The sequence below is a fragment of the Alligator mississippiensis genome, chromosome 4 (genome assembly GCF_030867095.1).
Source record: "Alligator mississippiensis isolate rAllMis1 chromosome 4, rAllMis1, whole genome shotgun sequence".
Lineage (NCBI taxonomy): Eukaryota > Metazoa > Chordata > Crocodylia > Alligatoridae > Alligator > Alligator mississippiensis.
In genome coordinates, this window is record NC_081827.1 from 243,893,525 (window position 1) to 243,916,302 (window position 22,778).

At 42.5% G+C, this 22,778-nt stretch overlaps 1 protein-coding gene across 1 annotated transcript in view; it reads right to left on the minus strand.

The window, feature by feature from the left end:
• LOC102573702 (TGF-beta receptor type-2) overlaps positions 1-22,355 on the minus strand; it is a 58,420-nt gene extending 36,065 nt beyond the window's left edge. The window contains exon 1 of the mRNA XM_006258227.4: positions 22,089-22,355. Coding sequence (XP_006258289.2) covers positions 22,089-22,140 — 52 coding nt within the window. The 5' untranslated portion in view covers positions 22,141-22,355. The remainder of the gene's footprint in view (positions 1-22,088) is intronic.
• Positions 22,356-22,778: the final 423 nt, after the last annotated feature.

Consider the following 22,778-nt stretch of genomic DNA (forward strand, 5'->3'; position numbering starts at 1 on the left):
GCTGGGTAGGCAAGGCAACTCCCTGTTAAAGATGTTTCTGAAGCAACTCACACGTGTTGCTTATTGTGCCATGTATTATTGTGGCAGTCATTACCACCTGGTGTGTTTTTTCCTAATCCACCTGCCTGAAACTAGGCTGTGAGTAACTGAAACACACAGCTAAGATGTCTTGCTTGGGGTCAGCTCCCAGTAAGTTGGGGACATTAAGCCACAGGCGAAGGAGAGATTTGGGCAAGTTTAAGGACATTTGGATCATATAGAGCTGGTGTATAGCGTTCCTGATACATCTCAACTGCCTCGTACTTTCTGGTGAACTTGCACAGATCTGGGCTCAGGGCAATGCTTTAGATTTGGATTTCATCCCTGGCTAAGGATGCAGTACAAAATAACAGAGCTGCTTGTAAAAGTATTATGAGAATTAAACTGTTCTATTTTGATTATATGCAGCACGTGTTTCTCAAGACTAAAAGCAGCAGCAATACCTATAGGCTCTAGTTTCCCTATGACCCATGGGATGACCCTAGAAACCTTTCCTATCAGCAGGTTGATCCATAGCTGCATTTCCTATGTGCAACAATGACCAGTGTCAGAGATCGGATACTGGACTGGATCCAGCCTGATTCCCAGGTTCCTGATGCCCAGTTAGATGTTGAGGTTTTATGGCCTGAAAGGACTCTGAACATTTAGTCTGACCTACTGAAACAAGACAGCCTACAGGATGTCCTTGAATTGATTCCCACTTGAACCCGAGCATATCTTTTAGAAAGACATCACATCTCCATTGCAAATGTCCCAGTGATGGACACTCACAGCTGATGAGTTTTTTGCAATGTCTAATTACTCTTGCTGTTAAAAATATTCACTTTATTTTTAGTCTGAATTTAATTATCTTCATAGTCCTTAAATCGTGTTATAGATTTGGTTGCTAAACTGCAGAGACCTCTCTAATAATGTACATACTCTATATTTTCACCAAGATATCCAGGATATTGGATCCAAATTTCTGGAGCTGGAAGAGACGGAGTAGCAAATTTGCCAAGTTACTCCATGAAGCACAAAGCACATGTGCTATTAGACTCGGTGCTGTGTTGTTCTGTATTTAGTTCAGAAGACAGAGGGCAGGACTCAGATACATAGGCTCACGTTGCCCTGTATAATAAACTGCTGCGCTTGGGCTCGTTGTGTGTGTAAAGGCTGGAATGAGTCCATAATGTTTCCTGGTGAATAAAAGAAATGGTTGAATTTGATTGCATGAGACAGCAGTGCTTGCCAATGCCAAGAAAGATGTGCAGTATGCATTTTTTAGCCTACTTGGAGCCTGTTCAAAGCTAGGGTGGCAATGGATTTATTTTACCATTTACTTTTTATTGATAAAAATATCTAATTTAAATTCAAATATTATGTAAATACTACTTCGTCCTGCTACCAAAGAAACTCGAATATGCAAGGAGCATAGCAGGGAGGTTCCCAAGTCTGCTTTAGGTGTTTCAGTTCAACATAACAGTTCAACTTTATTGCAAACTTCTGTACAATAGGAATAGAGGAGATCTGCAGAATAGCACATTTATCTCAGAGAGGTGGTAAATCTAGGACAATTGCTGTGCTTTGCCTCGGGTGTGATGGGTCAGACGGTGAAGTTTCATGCGACAAACTCGGGGGTACGCTGTCGCAACACACTTTGCCGCATCTGTGCTAGCTTTTGTGCTCAGTACCCAAGCGACCCACATAATGGCACCAATTAGCAGAGACAAGGACTTGGCCCAGAGGGAGAAGCCAGGATTTTTTTTCAGTTCTCTTGGACTTTATTTAACGTATTTGTTCTCCAGGTCCAGGATCCCAGAAATCAGTTAAGACCGTTCTAACCTATCTGTCTATGATATTCCCCTAGTTTGACTGTCAACATATCACATTTGATCTTACTGGAGCTCACTTAGGCCATCCCACGTCCAGGATTGTTTTTGCCTGTTTTTGCTTAAAATGTCCTACCTTGCAAATCTTTCCCTGTTTCCCTAGGGAAAGTGTTCCACGGTTAGTTTTCCCTCCTTTTTAATCTAAATGTTGCAATTCTGAATCCCAGCCTGCTCTTCCTACTCCTACCCTCTTTACCACCCTACGCAATAATTTCCTTCTCTGAATATTGATGCTGTTGGAACACTAGCCATCTTCCCAGCGCTGTCATTTAGCTAGCTGCACCTGTTGAAAACTAGATCCTACAAAACCCCTATCCCATGAATAAACTCCTGTGGCTCTCGTATGAGAGAGGAATGCCCGATGTTCAGTTTGGCTCTTTTGGAAGCTCCCACTTCACCAGGGAAGCTGTCTTTTCTTTCCTGACCTCCCACCAGCTTGTCCACAGCTTCCTGGTGCCTGAGACTGCATTTAGCCTTCAAAGAGCCAGTCTCGCCAGAGAGCCGCTGCAGGAGATGAAGGTTTTTTTGCAGCACCGTTGTACTGATAATTATTTTCTGTATTGTGCTACCTCTTATTTTTTAAAACAACAACAGCAGTGACTGACTCATCGATCCTACGGTCTGTGAGTCAGCTTTTATTTCTGGATTCCACCCTTCTGCCCTCAGCAATGAAATGAATTGTACCCCCCTCCTCCCTCCCCCCACACACGCTGTCTTTCTTTTTCCTATAAAAATAAAGCAATTTCCATACTGCTGATGAAACGCAAATGATTTTGCTCTGCATGCTCTGGCTTTCATTTTCCGTTTGGATAAACTCTTCAAATGCAGTGATGATAGTTGTAATTTAAGCCTATTTCTTTTCTTTTCTTTTTTTTTTTTTTTTTCTTCCAGCCAGCCTTTCTGCAAACCAACAGCGAGGAGTCATTTAGAACGCCAACGTGAGAGTGGAAAATGGAGTAATTAACCTTTTATCCCCTGAACTGTCGTCTTGTGCTGTCTAGCAGTGGGAATTGGGGGGCAACCGTACAGGTAGAATGGACAGTGGGGTCTGCAGGAGGAAATCCTGAGTGGGGCACAGAAAGAGCATGTCGTCAGCTGGAAGAAGAAGAGGTATATAGGTTTGGGAAACCCCAGTGGTGAATGCTGTGAACAAGGAAACTGGGTCTGCTGAACAGACAGGGAAGATCAATGTGGAACAAGTGAGGCAGAGCGCTTGGTGGCAGTGGAAATAGGTGAGTGGGGGTGGATGGCGGTTGACTAGTCATCAGTCCTGTGAGAGGAGAGAAGAGCTGTTGGGTGGCAGGCGGAGAGGGAAGGGAGGTGGCAAGGCACAAGTAGGGAGAGAAGGCATCAGACACCCCCCAACCATTGCGCGCAGGCAGCCCTCTGCCCTTTTGAGCTGAAAGCTTTCTTATGCTGCAGAGGGGGCTCAGCAGATTGGTTGCAAATCAGAATCGGGCCAGGTGACTGAAGCAGAAGGTTTGATGGCAAATGCACGCTCCACCCATTCTAGAGACCAGCCACCTCCATAGCAATGCTGCCAGCTCCATTCCTGTCCTGAGAAGATCTCTTGCAGCAAGACTGCAAGACACATGGGTGTGCTCTGGTGATAATGCAAGCAAAGCAGGAGCTGGTTTGCAGATTTGGGGGTGGATTCTGGTCCCTGCTGCCTGTAGGCAACTCTGGGAAGACTACCATAAATAAGAGCAGCCTCAAGGCTGCTTTAACTTCTGTCAAGGGCCATTTGAGCTCTACAGCAGCCCAAGATCCAGGCAGCACCACATGGAAAGTTTCTTCTGTTCGTCCTCCTGCAGGGTATGCCTTCTGTTGTGTCCCACCCATGGGCCCGAAGGACATGATGTGCTCCCAGCCTCCTTAGCTCAGAGTATACTATGTGCACACAAAGCATAGTGCATCAGGCTAGCCAAACACATCCCTTACAGAGTCTCTGGGGATCATAAAAGCCTCAAGCTTTTTTGCATAGAGATGGGAGGCACAAGGTCCTGTCAGCTTGCCAACCACCTCTCATCTCACCTCTGAGTCACGGCACTTCCGGTTCCTCTTTATCAGGTGGTGCATTTTAGAGCAGTAGGACCGAAGTGTTAAAGGGATTTAGATGCCTAAAGATGCAGGTGGGTACCTCCCATTAGGAAGCTGGGTCTTAAAGGGTGTTAGAGAAGCCCATTCAGCACCTGCATCTCAATAGCAGTGTTAAGAACCTGGGGCTGAGCCTGCCCACTGCGATCATTGAAAGAGTGGAGTGAATCATTCAAGATAAATAATGGGATCATCAGTCTCAGGCTCTGCTGTGCACAAAGGACTCCATTCATTGTGAATGTACAAAGGGCCCCGAGGACGCAGCAGCCAACACCTACGCTGCACAGGAACTGTTACAACTCTTGCCCTGCTCCTTGCTCTCCTTCGGGAGAGACGTGGGGGTGCGATGTTGGGCCTCCTCCAATAGGCAGAATCAGGCGTGTAGCCTCCTGCACCTGGGGTCTCTAGCATAGCAGGGAAGTTAAGATTAAAAGGGGGCTGTGCAGCTAGCTGAGCTGGCTGTGATTTCCTACCGAAAATGCTCAGGAACATCTTGCAACTGATCGTTCTTGAATACATTTATTTTACAAATATTTTACAAATAATTATACCCATGTCCCTTTCAGGGTATACTGCACACAGTACCTGGTTTAGAGCCAGCTGCTGGGAAATGCTTTGATATTTGGGCTGAGTGTGCTCGTGACACAAGTTCTGATACCTGTTTCCCTGACTCGAGTTACTTCTGGATTTATGAATGACTATGGAACTAGGTGACGACCCCAGTCTGAATTTTGAAGTCTAATTTGTTTAGCTTAGCTAAAATAACTTGCGGTTGAAATAATTTTTACGAGCATTGTAAAACTCTGTTGAGCTGATATTTGTGCAAATTAAACAAACAGACAAACAAAAACGGTCATCACAAATGGGGCTGAACTTAAATCCATTTTCAAGTGCAAAAGACTTCTCGGAGCATATTTTTCCCCTAATTTTTTCATGCAGGCTCCAGTTACAACCTCTTGGAAAAAAAGGTACAGATGGATTGGACAGTATTAAGCTACAAGAAATTACAAGGCAGTGCTCTCCACTTACATACTGGATGTGATGTTGAAGGTAATAAGGCAATATTTCTTTTCTTTATGGATTTCCTTCTGTGCTTGTTAAACAGGACTTCTGGTATACTGATTTGTCATTTCTGTTTTACCCATAGTATGATCTTTTTAAATGTTAAAATTAGTGGGAAAAGACCTACAAAAGGTAATTAAAAAGAAAAGCTGCACATTTGAGATCTTGTTAACATCTTGATATTCAGGCCAGTAGGTTCCAAAGTCTGTTGAAGTCAACAGAAGACTCCCATTGATTTTGAAGGGCTTTGGACTGGGCCCAGAAGGGCAATGAATGCGAAAAGGTGGTGCACATCTGGGGGCACTATTCACGCTCGCTCACTGTAATAGCAACCTAAGGCTGTCTAAGGGTGACGCTGCCTTGGCACTAGGGCAGATTCTATTCTCTGTCACTTCAGTTTCTATCCAGAGTGGTTCGGTTGATGTTAATGGAGTTATTTGGCATGACTGAGAAGAGAATTTGATCCATTTTGTTCTTGCTTTTGCTGAAACTCTGAAATGCCTCTAGAAGTTCTCCACAGAAATGTCTAAAAATGACATACATTTTCAGAGCTGCTTCAAAAAAGCACCTAAACACTTGCTTAAGTCACATAAAGTTAACGAAGAGAAGAATGTTCTGTTACAAGATATTGCCACTTTTTCAATTTGGTAAGCCTCGCATTGAGCATAGCACTTAACCAGGTATTTAACTTTAAGTACGGACTTAATTCCACCTTCTTTGGCAAAAGACTTGGTCCAGTGGTTGAAGTCAAGCATGCATTTTGTTGAAGCAGGCTCTAACTTAGTTGGGAAACAATGTAACAGCTCAGAACTGATTGCTTCTTGTACTGCCAGGATTTCTTTTTAAAAGGTTTGTTAGGCCAAGCTGAGTTGCTTTGACCAGCGCTGAGTAATACAAGTCTCAGCCTAGGAGAAGGAAAAACTAAATTGAGCTATATAAGAGCCATACTGATGGATTGTATTGGGACATGGCAACTGGTCAGTGAAGGGGAGTTTGTCATGGGTTGAAGCAATGCTGGTCTAAATTTTGTCAGGGAATCTACAAGGTGCGGCAACTCCTGCTTACTCGGTAAGATCCCTGAACTTGGGGATCTTAGTATAGGGGCCACATTTTTAAAAATGCTCAACATCCAGGAGCTTCCATTGAAAATCTAGCCCCAAGCAGTTTGTATATCAGAGCAATAGTACTCCAGGTCACAATGGACTTAAATACAGCTGATGACCAGTAACTGCAATATGTTGAGGGCTTGTTGTGATATTGCTCCTAAACTGATGTTGCTGCAATAGGGCGTGTTGTCCGAATACTCATCTGGGAAAATTCCCATGGAAAATGTTGCTGGTTTGTGATGACTGCTCTTACCAGGTGGTGTTGTTGTTCATACCATGTAACCATTAAATGGTAGCGTGCACAGGCTTTTAAATGCTGTTTTAATCAGTACATTCAACAGCCGTTGCCAAACAGTGTAAAATCTACTTTGAAGCATCAAAGTAATTGTGAGTTTACCCTGTGATGATTGTATTTATCCAGCTGAAAGTTCAGCGGCTGCCTGCTAATTACTATGCTATGAAATTCAAATGTGAACAGTTATGATATGTAAACCAAGGCACTGGCACTTGATCCAATCATGGGGCCACAGGAGCTGCTTGAAAAGAGGTAAAGGGCTATTATTTAAAATTCAGAAGAATCATCATCAGCATCATCCTGTTGTTTTGAAGGCAGAGATGCAACCCACAAGCTTCCAGCAAGCAAAAGTCTATCTCACTGTACGTGCGAGTGCACCAGTTTGTAAACGTATGCCCGTGGGAGTGCATGCATCAGTCTTTACTAGTGCCATAATGGAGAGGGCCCATATCCAAAAGCTTGAAGCATACTAAATCCCCTCAAACCAAAAACTCTCCCACTTCCTCCCCTTCATTGAGCTGTGAAGCATGATTTGTGGGTCAATCATTTGGGCCTTCACTGTGAACCAGTGAAGGAAACAAGTCCTTCACCCAAGAATTACTTGCTGAGAAAGCTGTGCCTCCGACTCGCTTTGGATTACATCTCTGATTGCACCTTGGCTGCTCTCGGCTATGCTGTCTCACTCCAAGACGGTCAGGATGCAGAGTTTGTTGGATAACTGATTATTTAATGACTGAGGAGAGGGAAAAATTGCTGGTTGTGGTTGTGTCAGCACTGCTTAGGACTCGTACCTCCTTCATCGAGAGAATAAAGAGAAAGCAACTGAAAGCTCACCGAGCTTGGGCAGAAAGTATTGCTAGTGTGAGATGTCTTAATACATGGAAAGTCATTCTGCAGCAGCTGAATTTTCAGGGTGTCCTGCAAGCGTGGTAGGCAGCTCGGTCTCTCAAGACAATAAAACTGTGCTGAGCGAGACATCAACTCGCTGAACATAAAAGATAAAGCGAAGCTGAAGTGACCTCTCCAGGGTGCAAGCAAAAGCCTGGACAGTGTAGATGGGCCCTGCAATTGCTGTCCTGCAAAATAGCATGTAGCAATAACTCAGTAGTGGTTAGATCATAGGTGGCTGAGGGTGCCCACGGCTTACTAACAGAGTACGAAGTGCTCTTGCCCAGAGCTCTTATCCAGGCACTAGGAAGCTCCTAAGGATTCAGTGGGGTCCTAGGTTGCCAGTCTCAATAGCAAAAGGTGGGAGCCCTGTTATCTCCATTTTCTTTTCCTGCTCGTTTCTCCTAGGCTGCTAGCGAAGTCTTCTCTGGTTATGTTTCAGCTGCTCGCTCTTGGTCCAGTTCCATTCTCAGCTAGACACTATCCAGGCCATATGGTTCAAGATGGGACCTCTAGTCTCTGTGGGCCATCTCCTCTCCACATTAAAGCAGTATTTGGCCTGTGGTTTGCTACACCTTAGCCATTTGATACAAGTAAAAATACTTTTTTTTCCCCTCTAGAAATTAGCATTACACATATTTTCCTAGCTCTGCAGGAGCCTGAATCTTCATGAGTGGATGGGAGTAGAAGAACAAAAGGGCAATAAAAAGAAGTCGAAGGATTTCCTCAGAATAGGTAAACATGACAGAAACATTATCTGGGTCACATTTGGGCAACAGAGTTTGCTCTGTTTTAAGTGCAAATGGTTTACTTATGATTTAGATGAACTTCCTGAGGAGTATTTGAAAATTCCTGGCACTCGTTCTATTTACCATCTGTTAGAAGGACTTTGATGAGCCAACAAAGAGATGTTCAAATGGAGTAGCTGTTATGTATCTCAGCAACAGATTTTGTGATCCACTAACGTAAGCGTCTTTCAATCCTTTGATTATTTTAGAACAATGATGAAGCCAAGGCTTGCAAAAGGATTAAATGAAAAGTAGTAAATGCAGGGGTCCTTTGTTAATTCTTAATGTACTTTATCAGACAGTTCCAGCGTTGACTGTTTCTTCACATCTAATAAAACTATTATGCGTTTCTCCCCCAAGCTGAAAATAGCCTGAACAAGTTGAAAAATAGAGGAACCTCCTTCCTAAAGATCTTATGAGGCTTTATGAGCTGTCTTACTTCATGTGCATTAGTCTTAGTGTCTTGTTTAATTATCTGGCACAGATCCCAACCCCTACCCTTGTAGTAGACTGTGTTGAAATTTTCAAATTTACACACACACACACGCGTGCGCACAGAGGAAAAAGCTATTGGTGCTATTTTTGCCAAAATTTCCCCTTTTTTTAACCAACTAAAAATTGTGCAAATTTAGTTGAGTTGTTTTTTTTAACGCAATTTTTTTTACCAGTTTGACATGGAAATAATACAGTCTATAAGGAAACATACCATATCTTGTTCTACCAAGAAAGTTCCAGATAAAGTCCTTAAGCAGAACTTAGTAGAGAGTTCATATCAATAAATTAAAGATTAAAAAAAATTAGAAGAACACTGTAACTATTCAAACCAGACATGCTCCCAACCCCTTTTGGAGAAAAAAAACCAGCAGACACAAGCATTGGAAAGCCAGGAAACTGAAATGGGATGTTAAACATTAAAGAAATCCAAATTTTTTAAAGTATAGATGTGGCCAACCAATCAATTTTAATTTTTCAAATGGGGATACCAGTTCTTGCTGAGGTAGAGATATTATGAGCATTAATAGAAGGCACTATAAAATTACCAAGTATTATTAGTGATGAGTTCATAAATACACACATACGTGCACACACATACACACACTCTCCCTCTCTCTCTCACACACATACTCACACATTTTTATTAAATTTTCATGCTTTTGTACAGATATTCATTGAATGTGTCATGGAAAATCATTAAATTCCTGAATTAGATATACTGTATATACTATAGATATTTTTGTCAACAAATTAATAATACAAGTAGATATAAATACAGGCAGTCCTTGATTGAACAACGTTCCATGTTACAATGTTTCACATAGATTCATAGATATTAGGGTTGGAAGGGACCTCAATAGATCATCGAGTCCGGCCCCCTGCATAGGCAGGAAAGAGCGCTGGGTCTAGATGACCCCAGCTAGATGCCGATCTAACCTCCTCTTGAAGACCCCCAGGGTAGGGAAGAGCACCACCTCCCTTGGGAGCCCATTCCAGACTTTGGCCACTCGAACTGTGAAGAAGTTCTTCCTAATGTCCAATCTAAATCTGCTCTCTGCTAGCTTGTGACCATTATTTCTTGTGACCCCCAGGGGTGCCTTGGTGAGTAGAGCCTCACCAATTCCCTTCCCTGTGATGAACTTATAGGCAGCCACAAGGTCACCTCTCAACCTTCTCTTGCAGAGGCTGAAGAGGTCCAGGTGCCCCAGTCTGTCCTCGTAGGGCTTGGCCTGCAAGCCCTTAACCATACGAATGGCCCTTCTCTGGACCCTCTCCAGGTTATCCACATCCCTCTTGAAGTGCGGCGCTCAAAATTGCATGCAGTACTCCAACTGCGGTCTGACCAACGCCCTATAGAGGGGAAGTATCACCTCCTTGGTTCTGTTCATCATGTATCTGCTGATGCACGATAAAGTGCCATTAGCTTTTCTGATGACTTCGTCACACTGACGACTCATGTTCATCTTGGAGTCCGCTAGGACTCCGAGATCCCATTCCACTTCCGTGCCACCTAGCAGGTCATTCCCCAGGCTGTAGGTGTGCTGGACATTTTTCCTCCCTAGGTGCAGCACTTTGCATTTCTCCTTGTTGAATTGCATTCTGTTGTTTTCTGCCCATTTGTCCAACCTGTCCAGGTCTGCTTGTAGTTATTCCCTGCCCTCCAGCGTGTCCACTTCTCCCCACATTTTTGTGTCATCTGCAAACTTGGACAGAGTACACTTCACTCCCTCGTCCAAGTCACTGATGAAGACATTGAAGAGTATCGGTTCAAGGACCAAGCCCTGCAGGACCCCACTGCCCACACCCTTCCAGGTCGATACCGACCCATCCACTACGACTCTCTGGGTCTGACCCTCTAGCCAATTCACCACCCACCGGACTGTGTAGTCATCCAAGTCACAGCCTCTTAACTTGTTCACCAGAATGGGGTGGGATACCGTATCGAAGGCCTTCCTGAAGTCTAAGTAAACGATGTCAACCCCTACTCCTGCATCCAGGTGTTTTGTAACCTGGTCATAAAAAGAGACTAGATTAGTCAGGCATGATCTACCTGCTATGAACCCATGCTGGTTTCCCCTCAGCATAATTTTTCCTGCCGGACTTTCGCAAATGTGAGCCTTGATAATTTTTTCAAAGACTTTGCCTAGGATGGAGGTGAGACTGACTGGCCTATAGTTGCCTGGGTCCTCCTTCCTCCCCTTGAAAATGGGGACCACATTACAACTTAAACACTTACAACGTTTATAAATTGACCCCATTTCAACTTTCTGACATCAGTTTCAACTTTACAATGCTTGATCTGACGCCAAGCCATGCCTGAGAACAAGTTCACTGCATCATCCATCTCCCTGGAAAACATCTGTCCAAACTTTCTTGGTCCCTTTCTTCAAGAAAGCAGCCATGACTCCTGAGAAGACTCCAGCCAAGGACCCTTCAAAAAGTCCAACCAAGACCCCTTAAAAAAGTCCAGCAAAGCTTCCTCAAAGAAGTCCTTCCAAATCAATATGATTGCTATTTACAATATAAATACATTAATATAGCTATATTACTCATCTATATAATTGATTGAGTACAAAATTCTGGGTAATTTTTGGTGAAAATAGGGTATCGGGCCTTGCAATCCCCCATTTATAACATAGTTTCCTATGGGAAAATTAGTTCCGAGTTACAACTTTTCGAATTAAGATGTGGTTTTCAGGAACCAGCTCTGTCGTAAGTCTGAGGACTGCCTGTACATGTTGGCAAAACATTTCCAGAAGTGGCTCATGATGTCTGATTTCCCCCACCATTTTCAATCGATTTACTGAAAACACCTGAGTGGGGTCTCTGGCTGCCTATCCGTGTGCTCAGGGGTGGGGGGAGGCATGCTTTAATTAGAGTAGTTCCTGGAGAGCTACTCTAATTAAAATGCTCCAGCATCATGTGTATTAACCTCCTGTGCATTAAAAAATGGCCACAGGGTGCTTTAAGTAGACCTCATTCATTCAACAAGCTTTAGTTAAAGTGCCCCTGCAGCCATTTTGAGATGCAGGGAGTCTTAATACATGTAATGTTGCAGCGATGCTAGAGCACTGTAATTAGAACGTGGAGCAGACTTGATTAATCGAGTCTGCTCCAAAGCATTCTAATTAGAACCTGTTGGAGCACATCTATAGGCAGCCTCAATTTAGAAAGTTTGGGACGTAGTCACTTTTAATAGTCATCATAGGTATGTGATGACTATGAGGCATCCTAATCACTTGTAATGTTTTGGCCTCCACATTTCTCCATGTTCTTTGGTTTAAATATTTCCCTGATCAATTCATATATGGCTAATCAGTGAAAAAGCCAATGCCAACCTTATGCTAGTGCAGTTTATTCACCATGTTCCATATGTGAGAATATACAGTGTAAATAATTTTACTAGAAGATAGCTCAGCAAGAAACAAGCTAATATCTCTTTATACGTGGGACTGTTCATCTATAAAGAGATCCTCAAACTGAACAGTAAATCCTCTGTGCATGAAACCAACCACTAAGTTCAATAGGAGTGTGTGTGAATGGATGTTCCTGTCCCTGACCAAAGCCTGAATACAGGTACAAAAGAACTATAATGGGTAAAGGAGCCATGGGGGAGAAGGGATAAAATGGTACTTCTGAAGTGGAAGCACAGTCCTATACATGCTCACATACAAGACGTGAGCAACAAGTATTCCCAGTCCATTTTGTACCTGGTGATGTTTGGGGCAGAGGGGTGAAATGAAGTAGACATACTCGATGGGAATTCCCATGACATTGGCATGGCAGTACAGTGAGGCAGACCTGCTTTGCCCTGTCTTGCTCCTGCTGGTGTACACACAGGGTTGGGGTAGGAAGGGACTATTTAGGCTGTGATAGCGTTCTAAGGATCAATGGGCAACAGTCATGCTAGCTACCCTAGCAGCCTTTAACATGAGATTGATAGGTGGTATGAATCTAGCTGTGCTGCTCAGGTAGTATAGCTGTCTAGTCCCTATTCTGCAGCAGCTACTCATTTCTCTAACTCAGTTCCTACCCATTGGGTATAGCATGCAACACTAGTCTTAAAATCCTTCCAAGTGAAGGCCTTCTGTGCCAGATGGAATAGCGCTGAGGAGGATAAATGGACTAGGACCTCTCACTCCTCCTCCACTGTTTTATGAACAGGCAAGAATAAAACTAATATACAACAGTGGACTGAACATGTGTCAGAGGGAATGAGCCCTGAAAGCCCTATCTTCCTGCACATCTGCTGGGAACATCCTGAAATCCTTTCTAGCACACTGGAAAGATGTCTGTTGACAAATTAAAGACATAACAGGAGTGGAATCCCAAAGGATCCATTGGTCTTTCTTCTGTGGATGCTTGCTCCATGGGTCTATGACTTGAAGAGAGTTGAATTAATCATCCACTTGCTGGCTGTAGTTCGATGTGCCATCACTTCCTGTTGTAAGAGGAAGGACCCTGTTATCGATCATGGATGATTCAGCTAAATTTGGCACTTTTTAAACATGGAAAAAAATTACTTACTCAAAAAGACAACAATTGAATCAGTGTCTTCTAACCTCGTTGCTGGCTTTTAGATTCTCTGAGTATAGAATAACTCGACAAGCAAAACCATGGAGGTTTCTTTTCTTTTTGCATTGTGATTGTGCAAAGACCATGGAGTAGCTCAAGTAGTAAAGCTGTTTTGAAATACAATATAAGGATTCATTCTGCACCTGCAAGTGCAGGCGTGTCTTGTTAATACTTAAAATCAACTGGAGATGTCTTGTTAATACCTAAATTTCATCAAAGCAGGGTGGGTTTTTTTAGGAATACACATGTAAAATGTTGCCATTTATGTATTAACATGATCAATATTATAACGTAAAGGATAGCATAGGCATTTCACAAACCCACAGAAGAGTCAGGGTCCTTTCTTTAAGGAACAGCAAGCTAAGGTCCCAATTCTGCAGATGTGAGTTTAGGTGAGTTACTTGAAGTGGCATGAGTAAGCATATGCATGTCTTTAATCATAGGCATAAGTATTTGTAGGATGAGATCCTACATGCTGAAGTCCATGGCTAGCTAGCACATAAGCACTAGGGAGCTGAGGAAGTAGCATACAGCAATAACAATCAAAATATTTATTCTTCCTGATCATTAATACATGGGCAAGGCAAAATACACAGAAAAGCTAACTTGTTTTTGGGGGGAAAATGTAGACAAGGTGAGAGAGGCTCCATATCCAAATCTGAAAGAGCAATAATGGAAAAATACGTAGAAAAAAATAACCAGTTTAGTGAACAAATAAATGTGACAGTAGCTTCATAGAATTCACGAGGCAAGCCCAACCCAAAATCTTTTCTCTGCCTTAGCCCCCAACCTGAGCTCTAATGGTTTGGATAAGACCAGGCCTGCAGGAAAAGTGAAGGCAAGACTGGAGAAGTCATGGAGTTTCTGTGTACCTCCATTCCCCATTTGTGAAATGGCAACAAAAAGAGTTCCATCCTTTTCCGGGCCCTTGCATAGGTAAATATATAAGACATTGCACATTGCTCAGTATGGCAATGGGGTGCCATAAGAGGGGGAGAGAAAGGGAGAGATTTGATAGTCACCCCATCATTAAGGGTCTTAGGCAGGGGCATAACAAAGCAGCCAGGTGGACAGGGCAGTGGGATGCATGGAGGCAGCAGTAACTTCTGGTAGCTGCCATGCTGCCAGCATGATTGAATACTGCAGTGGCAGCTGATATCTTTCTGCCATCCCCCCCCAGTTCTACCCATCACCCAACCCTAGTTGGTCTACTGGTCTTAGATCTGGCGCTCCCAGAAGAGAGAGGACATGAGCTCTCTTTCTGTTCTGTTCCCGGGATCCGTGGAAGAAGATTTCGTCAATCCTGGATCTGTTGGCCAGGTTGACAGCAAAGGAAGGATACAAATCTCGCTGGAGAGCTGCCAGCCTAGGACAAAACGGCTGTTTGGAGCTACTTTTAGTTGGTGTTTTGCTTATCTCAAAAGAGATGGAGTTTTTGATTCAGCTGGTAGGCTTTAAGCTATAGAGAGAGCAAGTAGGAAGCTAAGCAAGCAGCCTCATCTGCAGCAGTAAGAGACACTGTCACACTGGCCTGCGCTCAGAGATACCTCGGTCTTTCCAGCCTCCTCCGAGAATCTCGGCCCTAACAGTTTAGTAGAGATGAAATTGCAGCCCTCTCTTCAACAAAGCAGATAGTGGAAAAGTGAAGTGAGATGCAGCAGCTGCCACAACTGGCGCTGGACTTGGGATCTTTAGTACAGTCTGTTCTTACTAATAGCTGCAAATTGTGTGCTGTAAAATGTTGAAAAGACTTCTTTTTTTTTTTAAATACCTTCCCCTTGAATATAAATAACCCAGTCTTGTCAAGAATAACACTTCAGTTGAGGCTTCTTTTCAAAGCTCCCAGGATCTATGTGGACAATGAGTCTCAGCTTGCCATAAACTAGAAGATTGCAATGTGTAGCTGGAGAAATTAAGTTCCCAGAAGACGAGTTGCATTTGCTCCAGTAACATCAGCTGTAGTTTGGTATGTTAAGCATAATCGTGGCTTCTCAGCTGGAGAGAGAGCACTGTTGCTAGTGGAGCGTAATAGCTGCGTGCCAGGTTTTATCTTGTAGAACGGGGTTGCTGGGCTAAGTACCTGGCGTGCACTTGCATGTCCGATCTTCTGGACGGGTGACTGCTATCAGCACCGTGAAAATTTCAAACTGATATTGTCTAAAGAATGGGTCATATAGGTCCTTTCCAGAAATTGGACACAGGCAAAATCACACTTCTCTTCTCAGAGTTTATATAATTGCGATGCCACAACTTTATCCCTGCATATCCATGAAGACCTACAGGGAGATATTGGCCCATAGTCCGGGGCCAGCTGTGTGCAGCCCTTACTCACAGGTTTGATAATGCTATATTGTGGAGTGGTCTATCACACTGGGTCTTTCCAAAGGTAGGTTTATATAATAATATAAAATTACATAATAATTTTGCATTGTGCCCTGTACCCCTGGCAAGATGGAGCAAGCTGTTTTAGTTTAAAACCATTGTCAGGCTACGGTTCAAAACCATAATAGTGGCTGTTTGTTTTAACCTAGTTGCAATCAGTCCAGCTTGCTGATTTGCACTTTAAATAATGTGTAGACTATTTTTAATGCCAGTGTGGACTGGTGTACCTGTAATAAAACATGACGATTCATGCTGGGTGCAGGTACTTAATTCCTGATTGTATCCAAATATAAAGGAGTGGATTACATGCTAAAGATTATTTTCAGAATCGTCACTGAGAGGAGAGGTAAGAATACTGTCAAAGGAACTGATGGTGCTTTAGGAGAACTGTATAAATCTACAAGCGGTGGACAATAGCCACGGTGATATTTCTTCAGAATACAGGATTATTTTCATAGTTATTTTTTAGAAAAGCTACTGATTGTTCTCTTTCCATCTAATATATATGAGGGCTATATGATGGGTAAATACACTAATGACTTTACCTTTTATATTAATAAAATGTACTTGTCATGATAGAAGTTGGCTGAAATTGTTTTTCATTACTGTTCTTGACAAAAAATGGTTCTTTGGAATGGAAATTTTGATAACAACCATTAAAATTAAAAAAAAAAAGTGCTGGTTGTCAAAAACCTAAAAATGTAGTTTCTTTGATTTTTTTTTTTTTATGTAAGCCTAAAAATATCCATAGCAAATGTCCAGAAAAAGGTCATATTTTTCAAAAAAACAAAAAATTATTGGAAAATAAAATGTGTTTTACATCTGGCTCTAAGTTGTAATCAGCCTGCCTGAAACTGAGAGGTTGGATAGCAAATTTACTGTATTACACTGCTCAGATAGTGCAAAAAAGCCAGAAGAGCAAGTAGCATATCATTAACAGAATTGCTGGGTGCGTTTACATGTGCAGTTCATGTGAAACAATAAACTCTGGCACACATCACACCTGAGTTTATCACTCCCAGTCACCACGTTTACACGTGTGCCCAGGACTGCAGCACACTGAGCTGGGTCGGAGTAGCATTGAGCCTAGTAGGATGCCATTTGCTCCCGATTTTCTTGATTGAGAAAGGATTCTGGGAGCAAAAAGGATTGTGGCCAGAGTGCGCTATACTCTGGCAATCCTGGCCTAGTTGGACTAGTTCTAGGGACATAATTACTGCTAGGGTAAATGAGAGGAGCCCGGCGGCTCATCTAAATTACACTAACAACTAAAATTCTGGTGTTGGGGTGGGGGGTCAAAAGAGGACTTAGAACCACTTGCCACTACCTCTGCTTGTTGTTGCACTGGTCAAAACCTGGCTGAAGGACAGGAATCTATATCTTCAAGGTTGTTTTTTTTTCCCACCTTGTCTCCTCAACTTCCTTATCTGAGACCTGCCGTGATCTCTCTCTCATTCAGCCTTCTCACAACACCTGTATCGGGTCAGGTTTTTTATTTGCAAGGAGTCAGATGCTGCCCAGGAAATCTTCCCCGCTCTTGCCAAAGATAACAGTTTAACTATGGATAGAAACCATTGAATAGCCCATGAGTCTCTTATCAGATTGGAGGAGGTTTTGTTGGTGGTGCTGATTTGTTTGTGGGCATAATGATAACATAACAGTATAAAATAATAAGGTAATAAGTAATAATTCAATTTACTAGAAGAACTGGGGGTGCTTGAGAAGGCCCTAGGGGGTATGCATGGGCAGGTGGGCATGGAGTGCCGCCAGGCACCGTCCTGTGCGGCCATGCAGGCCCTGCCGCCCAGCCATATCTATGTAAGAGCAATACTACCCTGCAATAATCGCCACCACCAAAATCCTAGTGCAGTAGAACTGACATTAAAAGTATTTACCAACCAGGCCCATGGTACCTGTCCCTCTCATTTTTCAGATTTTTCCACTTTCCTTTATTAGCAAAATGTTTGATTTGATTTTGAACTCTTGCCCTTAAAAATACACATGCATAATTATCTGAACAGTTCTCTTGCCTTGCGTTTTATCTCAAGAGAAATGCAACATCACCTTCTTAGCTGCTCTGTTAAAAGTAGAAAACAAAGGGAACCAGTAAAATCTGATACATGTAGGATAGAAGTGGCAAACCTGTACCACAAGTGGCAGGGGCAGTCTCTGTGTGGTACATGACAAAATGGGGAGGGGGCAGACAGCACAGTGGCAGGTTGGGCAGGGAGCAGAAAACAGTTATTTGACTGTGCAGAGAGCACAGATCACAAAGTAGAAAGCAGAGCCACAACTTGGGCAGGGAGCAGAAAGCAGAGTAGCAGATCTGGTAGGGGAATGGGATCGGAGTGGCAGTCTGGGAAGGTGCAGGGCTTATCTGTGGCATCCCTTCCAAAAAGTTGCCCTCAATGGCCTGAGGGGGCTGGGGGGGGGGGTGGTTAAAGCAAGGAATTATGTTGATACTACTTGTTTAAGGTACAATCATCATCTTGACTGTATACCTCAATGTGTTTTTAAAAAGAAAGAAGCTACCCAGAGCCCAAGCCCTGCTTCCTTGACTTTAAAGCAGGATGGCACCTACTGGTTTTCATACTTCGATTGTCCCTCTTGCATGCTTTGGGGGTTCAACCACTTGACTAAGAGCCCTGTTAGCATGGGGTCAAGCATAGGAGGGTGTTGTCATGTAAGCTAGTAACTGTGACTCAAGGACAAAAACTCTCCATAGCCTGCTGACTGGAGATCAGGTTTTAATCTCCATTTGCCACAAGAGCCCCGAGGAACCCTGAGAAAGTACCCCGAGGAACCTGGGGTAGGTCAGGGATCCCTGAAATCAAAGGCCAGGGTTTCTCATGTGCATTTATTACTGAGAATAAAGTATGTGCTCTAACACTCTGTGTTATGTCCAACAAGCAGCTGCTGTGGGTCTGTTCAAAAAGAGATCATCCAGAATTAGAACCAAACTGCTTTGCCCGAGGAACTTTAAATACTTGCGAATACTGTGGGAGTCTTGGGAGCAAACACATCCCAGATGGTACCACTGGGAGCTGGGTTGGGAGGAGGGAGAGGGCAGTGATACTCTTCTGAGCACCACCCACAAGTTCTGCTCCACACAGCTGAGAAGTTGGTCTCTAAATTGTGCAGCTGTTCAACCGATGATTGTGCATGCTCTTTGGAAGCCTTGAGCTCAGCTTCTCACCAGGGGTTTCAAGTACACCCATAGGCTTATCGTTGCTTGATGAGGTTCACAGTCCCCGCTAGATTTCTTGAGCTGGACCTCCTTGGAGAGTCAGATGCCCAATGGGGCTTCTCTAGCCTCCTCCCACTCTGCAGATACGTTGAGATATTGCTATTCCAGTTACACTCAGTTTGTGTGTTCAAGGTCGTCTCAACAATCATAATGCAACAGATCTGGGATATATATTTTTAAATTATTACATGGTAGAGAGCAAGATGCCAGTTTGGAAGCAGTATACCATACCACCATATGCTGGCCCAGTCAAAGTCCTGTTTATCAGCATCTTATTGAAGCTTGAGAAAAACCTGCAAGTTTTAGGATCAGCACAGAAATAAGAGTTTATTTTTGAGAAAAAGGTCACAGATTTTTAAGGCCAGAGCAGATTATAATGATGATCTTATCTGAACTCCTACATAATACAAGCGTAAAATCCCTCCGTTGAATCCATAGCTCCTAGATGAGCTACAATTCATTTTTTAGAAGAACATCTAGTCTTGATTTAGACTTCAAGTGATGAGTAATCTACCACAGCACTAGGGAAATTGTTTCATTCAGCAATTGCCCTCCCTATTCAGACAGCTGTGCCTTATTCCTTATAGGAATTTGCCCAGTTCCAGTTTTTAGCATTTGGATCTTACAGTGCCATTGCCTGCTGGAGTGAAAAGAGCTCTGCTATCAGAAACCTTCTCCCTATGCCATATTTATACTACACGGGGAGTATTTATTTGCTTAGGTCACCTCTTACCTCTCTCTGGGATAAACTAAATAGATTGAGTTTTTAGTTACTCACTGGAAGGCAGGGGTTTTTTTTAGACCTTGAATAATTCATGTGGCCCTTTTCTGATCCCTTTTTAGTTTGTTTTGAAAGTGTGGACACCAGAATAGACCCAGTTCTGTGTACAAATGGATTTCTAGTCTTCCTACACCCAGGCTCACTTAAGGTAAAAACATATTCTATAATCAGGTTTTGTGTTGAAACACAACAGGACAGTTTCCTGTCTTCACGTTCAACTTAAAAAATGCTGCCATGCAGCTCATCAGGAGCAGCAACCACAGGAAAAAGTATTAAGGATAAATATTTTCTGAAGGAGAATCTGGTGTGTCTTTGTATAACTGACTAGTGAGAATTAAAGGCATCCTGTTACTGTATTCTCAACTATACATCAAACTACAGTCTAGCAAGCAACCAGTTATGTTATCAGATGATCATTCGGACAAATCGCCAATTAAAGGGGTATGAAAAGGGCTGTTGGAAGCAGAGAATCAGCCAAATTCCATTCCCAGTTGTACTGGTGCAAATCTGGAGTACTTAAAGACAGTAACAAAGCCTTACAGGAACATTGGAGTTAGCAATTACTTTGGTGTAACTGAGACACAACCCAGGCCATTTTTCTTTCTGATATGACTAAGAAGGCATCAAAATCATTTCAACTAAGAAGAATTACTTTCTGGTTGCTGCTAAATGGCTAATTTAGATGACCTTTAGACATTAATCTATATACGTTTAGGTATGTGTTACTTTAAAAGTAATCAAATGTATATTTTAATCCATTTTGGTAATGAGGACTGGGGATTTAAAAGGACCTTAAGGGAATTAGATACCCATCTCCTTTTGAAAGTTAATAGGATTTAGGCACCTACTTAAGATCTTTTGAAGATCTTGTAAGGTTAAACCCAGTAAAACAGCCCTTTTTTCCCCCTACAATAGGACAGTATGAATCAAAATATGGAGCTGTTTAAGTGGTAAAATATGGAGATGTTTAATTAGATAAAAATTAACACCGTCATTGTTTTTAGTCACTTGACATTTCAGATGATCTCTGTAATGACACTGTGATTTAATTTGGGCCTTTTTGGATTTAAAGCCTGCCTTTTGAAAGAGGGAAACCATAAGTTAAAGAAGTTCAAAACTGGGCATTTCTCAAGGATAATTAGTGGTCTCTTCTCTTACCCCAAAACAACCCCATGCTATGCTTAAAATAATACCCTTTGGTACTTCAGTTAGTTTTGCTCAAATTTGATTATCTTAGCAGCCTCTTCCCAGTGTATCATCCCTCCCCCTAATCTTCAGAGCAGCAGTTACCATTTGATCCGTCAGATCAGCATTGATATTGCAGGTAACATTTTCAGAGGTTCTGAAAATACTCGTCTGACTTGACCTTTTCACTTCCTCTGTTTTGCTCTGTGAAAGTGATCCATCGCACTGTGCACCACAAATGTACATACACCATTTCTCTATCAGTCATCTTATTTCATGCCCTTTTACTGTTGAGAACTTGTCTATGGATGCTCATCACCAGTCAGCTCATTTAGGTGTAAATAAAGCGAAATGACAATCCCAGAGCTTCATTGCATAGAGCAAAGAGCATTTCCAGTTACAGTGTAACATCATACATTGAGTGAAACTGGTCTGTGTTTAAAAAAAAAAAAGACTTCACCGTAAGAATGTTCCAGTGCCTGTGTGAATATATAAATACGCACTATATATAGTTATATGAATGTATACATATATATTGGCATTGTATATACAGAGAGACATGCATACATACTTAGTGGACGTGGATGTAACGTCCATTTATATACAAACCTATCCCCCGTTATGGAGCAATCATAAAGATATAAACACAAGATTAGAGCACAGAAGGGCATGCTTTCAAGCCCTGATGGCGGGGGGTTATTTGCAGTATTAACAAAGTATTACAGAAAGCTAAACAAGAGTACTTATTACAAAGAAATCTTTACGTCAGGGCTGGAAGGGGTTGCTGAATAACCAGATGTCGTTGCAGAGACAGTTTTTAACCTCCTGTTAAATAGACTGATTAATTCTGCATCTATACCAGAGCTGATAGAAGTCCTACATCTGAGCATCTGGACTCTGTTGCAGTCAGATCATTCAGCAGTGCACCTCAATTGGTTTTAATCTCCTTCAATAAAATAAAGATTTCCAACAAGCAATGCTGACCGATATATATTTTTCTACCATAAACACTGACATCTGTGAGCAGCTCCGAGAAGGTATGCAGAAACATACACCAAGTCCAACGTTTACCAGTTTTATAAGAGAAATACACAGCTGATTTCCAAGCCAGCATTCCTACCAGAGTTTTATACTGTATTCTCAGTGATTTCAAACCCTCCAGCTAATCATTTTCAAGGGAGAACTCAAAGATTATTTGCTGGAGAAAGGAAAAACAAATGACCGCGATGAATATGCTTCTTAACATTGCCTACCAGAAGTTTTTTTTTTCTACTCACAGAAGGATAGCAGCAGTAGGGAAATCAGACCCACTCTCTTCCAGTAATCCATTTTCTGCCAGCAACTGGAAATCCAGCTTCACAGTTTGGATCAATTCATCCTCCACCAGTCCGACCAGTCTCCTGTGTTTTTCCTATCAACCCAAGACTCCTGGTTTTGTGGAGTTTCTGGCTAAACTTACAGGGAAGGCGGATCCAGCTGTTTCAAATCCAGCTGTGTGTGGGGTCCGCCCAGGAACTGGAGTTTATGAACAAACTAAGCCTGACTCTCCGAATATACACAAATATGGGAGGGGGAGTGTGGGGGGAAGTGCTCTGGCTCTCAGAAGAGAGTTTGATTTTTCTGATGACAACACTAAGCGGCTTCCAACCCCATACTGTCCAAGGCTCTTTAAAGGAGTCCCTAATTTCTGTTGCATGCATCTAATCAAAAAGTTCTGTTTACGACCACATGCCCTTTTCATTAGAATAAAATGTAGCATGTAACAGTTGCATGTGCCAAGTCTTTATTAATTCAAAGTTTTTCTTCCCTTTTTTTAACATTAACTCTACTTTTATCAATGTATTTTAAACGATTTGTTTTAAAAACACATGACTGCAGACTGGAGGACTGCATCGCTTTTGGAAAGACCATTACAGTATATGCTTAATTTTGGACACGTTGACACAAATTAAGTACATATTTGTATG